General features: G+C 41.1%; 1 protein-coding gene across 1 annotated transcript in view; it reads right to left on the reverse strand.

The window, feature by feature from the left end:
- Window positions 1-12,981, reverse strand: part of ITGA8 (integrin subunit alpha 8) — a 170,339-nt gene that overhangs the window by 16,264 nt on the left and 141,094 nt on the right. Inside the window, exons 26-27 of the mRNA XM_028508025.2 lie at window positions 7,422-7,550; window positions 3,382-3,495 (exon numbers count right to left, since the gene is read on the reverse strand). Coding sequence (XP_028363826.2) covers window positions 3,382-3,495; window positions 7,422-7,550 — 243 coding nt within the window. The remainder of the gene's footprint in view (window positions 1-3,381; window positions 3,496-7,421; window positions 7,551-12,981) is intronic.

The following is a 12,981-nucleotide window of genomic DNA, read 5'->3' on the forward strand; positions in this document are numbered from 1 at the left end:
CTAGTGATCCTCAGAAAATGCCGATTCCTGTCCCATTGCAATGTCACTGAAACTGGTTTGCAGCCCATTTGCTGCCTCCATCAGGTACTTTTGCACAAAAGAGTCATGGTACTCAAAAAAAAACTACAGAGTTGGTAACAAGTGGAGTGGAGAATGAGACTTCTGATTAAATACTTGGTGAGGCTGGTAACATTGTGAGCACTCTTACTCCCACCTTCCTGCTACTCAATTCCTTCTGAAGAATTATTTTAAAATACATACCCATTTCATGCAGCCCATGTTGCGATACCCAGCACTGACCAGGAACATTTATGTTGTGAGATGACAAAGCCTGAGTGATTACTTAAAGGTAAAACTTTAAGCTGCAAAGGAGTTGCTGTTTCAGGGAGCAATCACAGAACAGGGGAATATTTAAGTTTAACCCAAATAAAATATTTGCCTGACCAGTATGCTTGTTTACCACATGGACAGAAACAAACACAATAAGGCAAATCATGTCAACTAAGAATTATAAACTTTCTATGCTGGATTAGGAAGGCAGAAAATGTTTACTTCCTTCTAGGTTGCATGAGGAAACTATCAAAGGCCTTCAATACATCCGAGAGAGAGAGAGAGAGAGAGAGAGAGAGACAGAGAGACAGAGAGAGAGACAGAGAGACAGAGAGAGAGAAAGAGAGAGAGAGAGAGATGGCTTGTAATACTGCACTCGTCTTTGCCAGTCAGCTTCCAAGAGGGAAATAAGAAGAAACCGTAGAAGTACAGGAATTTGGGCTATGGCTGTGGGTGTACAGGGAGAGACTTGTGCCACTCTCTCCCAAAGCTTTGGAAGAGGCGCTCTGCTCTGGTAGGACTCCAGAACATCCCTGCAGGCTGCTCTGGCCTGACTCTACTCGTGCTAAATATTTACTGTTTGGAAAGCCCCTTGATTGTTTCTGACTTCTTGTAGACTCACTGGGTCTTCTTAACAGAAAACGAAGATGCCATTTTCCCTCTCTAGGCCTCTTACTGGAATGGAACGTTGTACATAGAACTGATGCGTGTCTTCTACTATAAAATCACTTTCCTTTGACCGTAGTGTCACAATGATTTTAGTCCTGCTTCACTGAAAAGCTGTTCTCCCTCACTTCAGTAGGATGCGGTGCCCAAAGTGATAGGAGGAATGTATGGTCATCCATTTAGACTGTGCGGGTTTGGGCATTCACTCCGATTCCTCTCCCAGCTCTCAGATGACAGACAGATAACAGCAGAGCCGCCGGGAGGAAACTGATGGACTGCAAGTGGTACTCGAAGCAATGTGTGCAGCATAGGTGGACTTCCATAAATATTTGTTGAGAGAATGAATAAATAGCGGTTTAACTTAAAAATATGCAAATTGTGCATTGCACTTCTCCCTGGGGCACTTGTTAAACCAGGGGTAACTCTGAGCCCTGAGACACTGGCAATTCTAAATACATCTTTTCATTGTCGCCACTGGGTTAGGGGTTGCTACTGGCTTCTAGTGGGTAGGGGCCAAGGACGCTAATGAACATCCGATAATACACAGGGCAGCCTGTACAACAAAGAATTATCTCATCCAAAATTTCAATAGTGCTAATGCTAAGAAAACCTTGCCTTAAATTTTTTAAAAAAGGGCTTCACAACAAACTTTTAAAAATAACTTAAATTTTCCTCCTGTTTATTTTAGAAACAAAATTAAATAATGTTTTTGAGACTATAGAGGTATATTGAATCAGAAAACATGAAAATCTAGAACTACAAAATTCTCTATTTGTTAGCTAGATTCAAAAGGATTTTATCATTTGATTTGCTATGGCACAATAAACAGAGTAAAAAATTTTTAGTAGTTAACATATAAGCAACAGCCCTGACCAGTGTGACTCAGTTGGTTGGGCGTCATCCTGCAAACCAAAAGGTCTCTGTTTTGATTCCTCATCAGGGCACATGCCTGGGTTGTGGCCACGTACCCTGGTGGGGGCATGAGAGGCAACCAGGTGATGTTTCTCTCTCACACCAATGTTTCCCTCCTTTTCTTTCTCCCTCCCTTCCCCTCTCTCTAAAAGTAAATAAAATCATATATATTAGCAACAATGCACAGATTTGGTATTTTAATTAAGCTTTTTCCCCCCTAAATCCTTCCTAAACAAAAAGATCATAACACAGTAGTATCATTTAAATACATAGCTCTTTCCAAGTGGAAACATTCATCAGCTTAGTATAAAAGATTTAAAAGCTTTAAAGCACACATGATCGATAGAGCTATCTGCGGCCTTGCTGGATGCAGCGGGACAGACTGGCCGGGGCTGCGTGGAGTCGACGCATCACATGGACCTGGGACTTGGCAGAGACGCAGGCTGGGCTGGAACCCACACTGTGAGCTCACCTGACAAGAGCACCTTTCTGGGACAACCTCCCTTTTCCCTTCTAAATTGGTTTCTATTTTTACTTTTCTGAGCATATGGCTTGAACTATGCTCTTATACTTACCATCATTTCCATTAACTAATGTTTACTGAGGAACTACTATGTGCCAGGTACTGGGTAAATGGTATTGAGCTAAGTAGATTTGTTTGAATCTAAGTTACTGTCTGAATATCTTAGGGAGTCAGGTTATTATTTGCACTGTCTTCTCCTAAATTAAGGGAGATTATACATACTCAGCCATAAGAAGAGGAAATCTAGTCTTTTGTGACTACATGGATGGACCTTGAAGGCATGACATTAAGTGAAATAAGTCAGACTGAGAAAGACAAACACTGGGTGATGTCGCTTATATGTAGAATCTTTAAAAGAAGCCAAACTTGTAAAAATAGAGAGTAGAATGGGGATTGCTGGGGGCTTGGGGTGGGGGAAATGGGGAGGTTAAAGGATACAGACTTCCAGCTATGAGTAAATGTCAGGAGTCTTATTTACAGCATGGTGATTATAGTTAACAATACTGTATTATATACTTGAAAGCTGTTAATAGAGTAAACCTTAAAAGTTATAGCCACACTCACAAAAAATGTAATATGTGAGGGGAAGAAGATGTTATCTGCCCTTACTGTAGTAATTATTTTGTAATATATGAGTCATCACATTATACCTTTTAAACTTACATATGTTGTGTATCAATAATATTTCAGTAAAGCTGGAAAAAATGTCTATCTGATAGGAAAGATGACCAACTGATCTTTTTTTTTTAAAGAAATAAAATTTCTTTAAAAATTAAAAAATTAAAAAACAATTTTTAAAAATAAAATATTTTAAAAGTTAAATCTAAAAATTATAAAAACAGAAAATGTTAAGAAAATGTAAAAGCCATTCTAAAACCATAAGCCTCACACCGAGCGTTCGGAAGAGCTTCCCCGGGAGCCCAGGGCCTGTGCCTCCGTGGGTTTGTTACCTGGAGAAACGTCTGGGCCCAGAGCCGCGACCGGACCTTCAGGACCGCGCTCTCTCCTCCGTCCAGCCGCCCCACCGCACAGGAGATCTGCAGGCACTCGATATTTGTACAATTCTGAAAAAACAACAGCAATTTTGGCAAATCAGCATTTTTAAATTGTGGTACAGAATCAACATTGAAGTCAATTTATTTATATCTTATTTTCCCAGAAATCATCACCTAATCCATATTATTAATGTAAATGAAGAACAAATACATTAAAACAACGAAGCCAAAGCATAGTTGGGTAGCAAGTTGATGCCTCAACTTCAGTAGTAATGCAGAGATAAAATGGAACATAAGCATGACATAAAAGTTAAGCTCTTTTCTGAGGACTTAATACTATCTTCTTGCATCAGGAGTTGAATTGTGCCACTGGTTCATTTTCTCAGAACTCAGGAGGACATTTCTGACAGACATTCATAACGCCTGACCATGGACTAAGCAAAGTCCTAGCACTGCTTTTAAGGGAGGTCCGTGGGTCCACATGACCTCAAAGACCCAAAGCTATTAACCTGCTGACAAGCATTTGTCTTACTGTCTAAATTACTCCCTGGTTATAAAGACTAGTTTTTAACCTAGTTTCTAGGGTTGTCCAACTTATAATGGATAACCTTTAATATATAAAATGCATGTTACTGCAAAGTGGTCACTATGATGATACTGACTGGAAAGGTGAGAAAGTGTTACCTGGAAGCACAGGGTAACAGGGACACGATTCTCTCATAAAAGATCAGTGCGTGCTCAGGAAAGAGGAGAAAAGGGTATGGTGGGGGAGATGGCAATGAGATAGGGAAGGGTGAAAGTCCAGGTGGTAAAGAATCTTCCTACTTGTGATAAGGACTTTGGATGTTATTCAGAAGGTACTGGGGAACCTATGAAGCTTTTTTAGCAAGGGCCATGACCATGTTTGTAGCTTAGGGACAGGTGATATGTGAGGGAAGAGTGGAGAGAGGAGTGGGAGGTGAGGACGATGGTAAGTGCTTGTTACAAGAGTCCGAGAGAGAAATGATGAAGCCCCAAACTGAGGCAGTGGGAATGGAGAGCAGGAGATGCATTCTACAGAAGTTTTGGAAGTAGAATCGATACCTGGTGACTAATCAAAGACTGGGAGGAAGGACAGGGAGGGCGGAGGGAGCTGTCTGGGCTTGAGGTACAGGGGTGCTGGCATCACCAAGGCTGGGAATTCTAAAGAAGGAGCACATTTTGGAGGTGTGGACGTGAGCAGACTGGCATGTCTGCCAGACATCCAGATGGACATCACAGTGAGCCCTGCTAGTCTTCAAAGCAGTAAGATGATAGGAGTCACCTAACAGTGACTAATGACTGGCGTTACAATCAGGCAAGAAATTCCCATGAAAGTGCAAAGCCAACGGCAGAGAAGAGATGGGGCCGAGGATGGAATCCTGAGGTCTGAGAGCATTTAAGGATGGGCAGAAGGGAAGTCCATGAAGAATTCAAAGGGTCAAGTCGAAAGGTAGGAAGAGAAACAGGAGAGAATGTTTGGGGGGAAGCTAGGGGAGGTGATGGTGTCAGGAACTGGTCAAGAGTACCAAGTGCTGAACAGGACTAAGAAAGACAAAGTTTCTGTAAAATGAGTAGTAGACGGAAGAGAGGGGGCAGGTGGGGATGACTGCTGCAAAACGCAGCAGGGACCCAAGATGAGAAAGGCATGGACATTCTTAAGTAGAGGAGAAACTGTATCTCAGGGTTACAGATCCAGATTTTTCCTATGCAAATTGGAAATTATGATCCCAAACAGGATTTTGGCATTTTGCACTTTCAAATTCCTAATCAGAAATGTGATTCAGTAAGTTGTTTTTAACTAAACAAAAACTGTAGGAGGTCTTATTTAGCTTTTGATTTCAGAATAAACTTTGCATAATCACTTTCTACCCAGAATTATTTTGACTCGAGGACATGGGGAGGCGTATGAGTTGCAATTTTTGAACCAATAAGGGAGAAAGGCAATAAAACATGATTTAACAGAATCAGACAGGGAAATCGAGGATTGCCTTGTCCTCATCTGTAAGTAATAAGTTTCTGAGATATTCAGAGGTTAGAAATCTTCTCGCATTAAAAGTCTTTAATGAGAAAGAATACACAGAAACAATCTGATCCCATAACACAAGAGCACATAATTTTCAAAAGAGTATTAGTTATTGATCTCCACTGCTGTTACACACTCACGAGACATGTGCTGAAGTGGAAACGGAAAAATATAGTTGAAGTTTGATTTTCCAAATTGTTGGTCCCCAGAGGTTTGGACATTGGCTCTCCAGAGGGCTTTCCTGTTGGTACTGCATACTAGAATTCTACAGATGTCAATCATTTTCTTTCTTTTTTTTTTTAAAGATTTTATTTATTTATTTTTAGAGAGGGAAGGGAGGAAGATAGAGAGAGAGAGAAACATCAATGTGCGGTTGCTGGGGGTTATGGCCTGCAACCCAGGAATGTACCCTGGCTGGGAATCAAACCTGGGACACTTTGGTTCCCAGCCCGTGCTCAATCCACTGAGCTATGCCAGCCAGGGCTTAATCATTTTCTTTTTAAAATTTTTTTTAAAAAGTGTAATAGGATATAACTGATATAACATGTTTCAGCTGTACAACATAATGACTTGATATCTGTTAATATTGCAAAATAATCACCACAATAAGTCTAGTTAACACCTGGTAATAATTACACAATTACACATAATTACACAGTTTTTTCTCATGATGGGAACTTTCAGGATTTACTTGCTCAACAACTTTCAGATATACCACACAGTATTGTTAACCTCAGTCAGTGTGCTGCACACCCGTCCCCAGGGCATGAATCATTGTTTCCCATTCTATTCCTTCCGGAAGCTTTTTAAAAATGATGCTATGCAGAATTTTATGAATTTATTCTAAACTCAATAGCATATCTAATCCCTACTTTTACATTTTTTAAAAGCGTTACAATGTCATAAAAATTTACAGGGACTCAAATCATATAACCTGCCAACTGTCAGAGTAATTTTTTTGCCATGTAATTTCAGGTTCTTCTATGACAATAAACGTTCCTCTCTTGACTTAAGTTTAACTGATTGAGTTAGATTTGTTCATTGGACTTTTCTGCCAATTTCTATGTTTGAAACTTTTTATGGAGTCAGAGTATATTCAATACATAAGGTTTTTTTAAAGCCCATTCTAACCCCTTTAAACAGACAGTTTAGTAGCATTAACATTCTCAGTGGAACAAGTGGGAGAACTGAATAAAAATGCTGATTCAGGAATGATGTCCCTAGTTTTACAAAGTGATGGCTAAGCTCAGTCTAGATCTGCCGCAGACCCCAGTAGTAAGGCTCTGTAGAGTTTTTTGGTTTTGGGTTTTGGCCAGAAACCTGGACACACCATTCACAGCTCTTCAGTGGAGCACAGGACGCTGAGATTGAGGGACGGTGAAACGCTCACTCCAGGGACCCTTTGAAAGGCAGCCCCACTTCTCTAGGCTCAGTTCAAACCTCACCCGTGCAGTGTCCGGGGACTGGCTAGCAACTGAATCTTCATGTTCTTGAAATACATTAATAGTCATGTTTCACATTTTCACCATTACTTCTCTACTGGGCTCTCCATGGCAGGTTTAGAAGGGTGAAAAAGTTACATTGCAAACACTCACTTACAAAAGCCACTTCCATTTCTCACAACATGTACTGCTGAAAAATGTTAGGCATATCTGAGCATTGGAGGAGAATGGAAAACAATTCTTGAAGATAAGGGAAGAATGGAGGTAGAAGAGGGTAAAGGGGGGATAAATGGTGATGGAAGGAGACTTGACTTGGGGTGGTGAGCACACAGTACAATACACAGATGATGTGTTGTAGAACTGTATACCTGAAACCTATATAATTTTATTAACCACTGTCACCCCAATAGGTGTAATGAAAAATAACTTGAAGTTAAAACCATCTGTAGTGGGGAGTTCTGTCCCACCTGGTCTTTCCCCTCGGTTCTGTGCACGCCGAGATAACTCACCAGGACTTTCACTGGGCTCTGTCTGGGCAGCTCCGGCACAGGCGCACTTCTCTTTCTGACAAGATGAGGGATGGTTGAGTTTCGTAAAAAGGCACTCAGCTCAGGGGCGTCCTCTCTGGGGGCAGCAGGCTGTAAACAGTAAGCAAAAGACATCACGGACAACCACATTAACACTCGTTACCTAGCCTTGAACTCTAGGCAATTTTTTTTTCACAATGATTCGCATGAATCAGAAATGATTCGCATCAGAATTCAGACATGTTCTGATTTACCAGCAGCATTTCCAACAGCAAAATGAACCCCATGCAGAAGGAACAACCTTTCCATTCTCCAGTTACAGGAACTCATGAGGCCTGGGAATGTACCTGGAAAGCTTGTCTTGTGAAGAAAATATTTTAAGCAGAAGTGACTTCCCCATAAGAACAGAAAACACGGAGTGACTTTTCAGGCATGAGTCATTATTCTCTCCTTACTTTCCTCTCCTTGTGTATCAGGGATGGTTAAACTGAGTAGGTTTCTTTGTGGCGAGATGGGTCCCGAGGTAGCAGAAAAGCAAGGTGCTAACTCTGAGGCACTGGTATGGTCGAGGACCCAACGTTGGCATGTCTGAGCCCCACACTCCTGTAAGTGTAGGAAGTGCTCCCTCAGGAGAGAACCACGTTCTAATGACAATGACGTTCCCTCATCATGCCATATAAGCATTAGGTCATAACAGAGTCTATTTTGAGCCCCAGGTTGGTTTTGCGAGTGTTTTAGAATTTATGATTTTATCTCAGGCTCCAGGCTGGGTCATCTGACAGCTGAATATATATTTTGAGAGTTCCAGTAAATCACATATAATATCCCATTAACATTCCCTATTGTTGACTAATTGAATACAGAACCCTAATTTTCTGTTCCCCTTCCCCCCAAGACAAATACATCTTTTTTTAATACAGTTTTTCTTTGGAATCACAGGAGCAAAACAGTGCGCTCATCTATGGAATGAGAAGAGATATTCTCACATTGCTAATGTAAGGATGCACCACAAAAGGTGAAATGATAGTGCTCAACATGTCCTAAGAACCTGGAAAAATCTACTGGGCACATAGAAAGACAGTCCAGAATTCTTGGTATGCCACACACAACCTTCCTGGTGCTGGTTCCACCTGCTCTGCAGCCTCAGTTCTCACTAAGTGCCACTCGAGTCCTGCCCCTGGTGCGCAGAATTGCCCTCCCGTCCTGACCTGCACCAGGCTGGCACCCTCAGCCCTGCCTGAGATTCCACAGGATGGCTCTGTGCCCCATCAGCACCTATCAAGATGTGTAGTAATAGGCTGCTGACTGGTCTGAGTTGCTCAATGAGAAAATGAAAAATGAGAAGCATAGAGTCACAGGTAACATTGCAGGAAATATCAGAGAACAGGGAGAGGAAGAAGATCCAGAGAGGAAAAGTAAAGACGGGGAACACGAGACGTAGGAGACAATCCAGGAAAGTGTGAATCTGTGGAAGGCTAGCAAAAAGAAAGGCGTAAAAAGAAGGGCGTGACTATAAAAATGTCAAACCCAGCTAAGGAATAAAAAATGTTAGGACTAAATGTATTCATTGAATTTGTCACTTGGGAAATTACTGACACATCCTCCAATGATTGCACTTCCAGGTGTGTATCAGAAGAAAAGGAAAACACTAATTCAGAAAGCTATCTCTGCCCCCGTGTTCCCTGCAGCACTCATTACTCACAACAGCCAAGACAGGCACACACCACGAGGACCCACTGCTGGATGACTGGACAAAGAAGTACACACACACACACACACACACACACACACACGTGGGAGTGTCCTCCAGCCAATAAAAGAAGGAAATCTTGCCATTTTCATCAACATGGATGGACCTTGAGGGCCTTATGCTAAGTGAACTAAGACAGAGAAAGATAAATACCTTGTGGTCTCATTTATATGTGGAATCTAAAACAAACAAACAAACAAACAAACAGAAAAACTAAACCCCAAACTGAATTACAAGAAAACACCAAAACAAAACAAATAAAACGTGGATGTTCTTAATAGTTATTTATAATGGAGACAAAAGATAGTAACATAAAATATTATGGGCATATATAAGTTACTGGTTAAATAAATTATGACATTTATACAGAAGACTACTAGACAGTTTTTTAAAAATGATGTAGCACTACATATAATTTAGAAAGATATATGACCTTAGTAAGGGAAAAAGGCATGTTACTGTCAGGATGGGCGGGGTAGGACAAAACGGCGGCCTAACTACAGCCTGGAAAAGACGGCTGACATCAACCCCAAGAGCTGAAAGGGCGGGCTTTGCCAAAATGGAAATGCACACGGCAACCTGAGCCCAAAGAGAACCACCATGATATGTTGCCGCTTTGTTCAAAGGGGACCAATCCCCAGCCCCCACGAAGAGAGCCAACCAAGATAAAACCCCGCCATATTCCCTGCTCGGGCGTGACTTCCCCGGCCCTACCATGCAAACCAGGGAACCTCGCCTGGGTGCGCAAACCTCTATAAAGCTCTATGCTGCCTAACTTTGTGGCTGATTGGCATGTGTTCCTCAGCGGAGCCTAAGAAAACCTTTCAGTTACAAAATAGCATATATAATAAGATGGTATATTTTAATAAAATGTGAATGTATACTTACCTTGTATATCTAGAAATTGAAAAATAATCTGAAAGTATAGTTATCTTAATATTACTAGTGGTAGAGATTTGATGATATTAAGGAATTTTGCTAATTTCTTTTTAGGTATGATAATGGTATTATGGATTTTTAAAGAAGTATCCTTAATTTTGGCAATATGTAGTGAAATGGAGAAATAAATTAATGCATAAATAAGTAGGAAATGCAATAAGTGGGTGGTGACATTACCAAAAATTTACATTTTTCTCCTTTGTGTTTTTACATGTTGTCTGACATTCTTCTGATGGGCATTTAGTATATTTTAAATATGAAAGCAAAAAAATGTATAGTTGTAATAAAAGAGAAATAAGAAATTAGAAATAGTAAGTATAGCTTGGCTAAAAATGGAAGGAAGAAGGGGCCCACTCTTGGAAGCAGATGCAAACCAAGTGATTTGCTTACTGTTTGTTTTGAAGATAGAGGAAATTTAAGTAAGCTTATGGGGACCAAGGCTGAGCTAGTAGGGAGGAAGACGTTGAGGAAACAGAGAAGAAACTTTATGTAGCAGAGTTAAATTTAGAAGTGAAGGAAAAATAATTCTTCCCCTGACAGTGTTGTAAAAAGCTGAGGACAAGGGATAAATGTTTAGGTATCTGCAGTGGAGTGGGGGAGGGGGTGGGGAGGGAAATGGATCATTCGAAGTTTTTCTTGTTCTAAGATCACCTGCTGATAGTAATGCTGGAGAGGCTGGATGGCAGGGGAGCAGCGAAGGTTTGGAGAAGCCAACAAAGAGAATGGGAAGGGAGAGTTATCAGTGTGGTGGGAGGACTACTCCAGAAGCTAACTGCCCAGTGGGCACTTCCTCCCATCAATCTGCAATGGTGCCCTCAGGCTAAGGGGCAGAGAAGCTGAACTATGGGCCTGTGCACAACAGAGACTTTTGGAAAGGTGGAGGAGAGGGAAGGTAAAGGAAGTTTGTAAGAGCGTTTCAACCCACTCATCACAGATTCCAGACTGTCTTGGGAGTGGGTGGGTTAACTGATCTGGAAAAAGTTTTCATATAAAGGAAGTGAGAAAATTATAGAAATGTGAGATGGAATTGGAGGCTTGGATGTTAAATTAAACATCTGAGACTTAGAAGTGAGGGAAGGTTCAACCCCACGGACACTGGAATACTCCCAGGAAACAATAGCACCTGGCTGGGGGAGGCCTGCAAGGCATACATGGCTCAGGGCTACACAGTGAGGGAGGGTCTGAGAGAAAAGCCTTCATATTGTAAGATTAAAATGTGAGTTCAGGTAGAATTGTAAAAATATAGATTGTATCACATATTTTCTACCACATACTGTGTGTGTGTCTATGAGAAACATTACACTGGAAAGAACTAGGGAGTGTTTCTTTATCCCCAAATTACAGCCTAGTAGTAGTAGTAGTAGTAGTAGTAATAGTAGCAGTAGTAGCAGTAAAATAACAGTCCAGAGAGAAGAAAACTCAACGTCCTATGTGGTTTCACTGGATGCAGCAGCTTGGGGACACAGAACACATCCTGTTCAGGTGGGCCCAGTGTACCACCATTCGCAAGTATTCATAAGTGGTCTTTCAGCAAAACACAGGACTTCCTCTGATATACAGAATGAATAGATCACACAGCAGAGGTTGGTAAAACACATTTCTTTCTTTCAGTAACATTATTTTACAGATGGGAGAATGCCACTTGTAAACACCATAGTCAGAGTCTTCAAATGGCTTGCAAACCAGTTTTCTCAAATGAGACTACAGCAATTATTTCAAAATACAAAAGAAAAAAAAACACCCGAAACAAAAAACAGGGAAGAGGTTACCCAAGAAATGTAAACAACAGTTAAAGCCTATTTTCCAGATAAACTTTTGGAGCCTGTTTACAATCTTGTCAAGAGCTGTGAGAAGCTGGTGGTAACCACTAAAGCATTGTGTTCAAAATAAGTATGAAAATTGCCCCTTTCTGCAATTAGGAAACAACTGTTAGTAAATACAGTTCTTTCTCCAGCTGCTACTTAGATTTTGACCCCAACAGGAGTTTTCTATGTTCATTCCTCTTCGCTCAACTCTTCGCTCTGGCACAGGTTTAATTTATGGAGTGAAGGAACAGTGTGTCACTACAATGTTGCAACACAGTTGGAAAACGGCTCTTGAAGAAGAGCACTGGATGAAATGAGATTAAGGGTTCTGTGAGCCCAAACAAGTGCAACCATACTATCTTTTTCTTGTTAGTAACTTGTTTGAGGATTTCAGGTATTCCTGCTAAGAGAGGGTCGGTGGACATCGCTCATAATTAAAAAGAAGTAGAGACAAGCCCAGGGGGTCAGACCTCTATGTACTTTTCTTTGAGACATAAATGTTAAGAATTTATGGGGAAGAAAGAAACCCACATTTTTTTCACATCCTGAAAAGTTCATGCAAAGCATAACTAAAAGAATCAATTCATTCCATTGGCGATTTTGAAGCTTTTCTTAGTTGTTGGACATGTGTTTCACATTTTTCAAAACACAGGAGACCCTGAAACCATCCTGCAGAGTAGATAAGGCACAGAGAAACTGACCCTGGAGAGAACACTGCTCTTTGGTGGCTAGCAATTGGACCTATGAGTGCTGGTAAAAAAGTAAAGGGTGAATTAAAATGTGTATGTGAGAGAGGGAGGGAGGGGCCTGAGTGAGCTGGATGCTGTTGTTCTAGGAAGCACCCAGTGGCCCTGCATTCTGAATTCAAAGGAAACAGTAAGTAAATGGAGGCAATTTTGAAGGAAGAAAATGCTCTTAAGGATCAGACAAAACTATGCGAATCTGCCAAGCCACTGTCTGCGGGCTCACTGACTTAACAAATGAAAAACTATTTGCAGGGCTGTAATCTCTGACAAACAGTTTCTGTGTTTCGGCTTCCCACGTCTGC

Source organism: Phyllostomus discolor, chromosome 1 (assembly GCF_004126475.2).
Source record: "Phyllostomus discolor isolate MPI-MPIP mPhyDis1 chromosome 1, mPhyDis1.pri.v3, whole genome shotgun sequence".
In the NCBI taxonomy this organism is placed as follows: Eukaryota; Metazoa; Chordata; class Mammalia; order Chiroptera; family Phyllostomidae; genus Phyllostomus; species Phyllostomus discolor.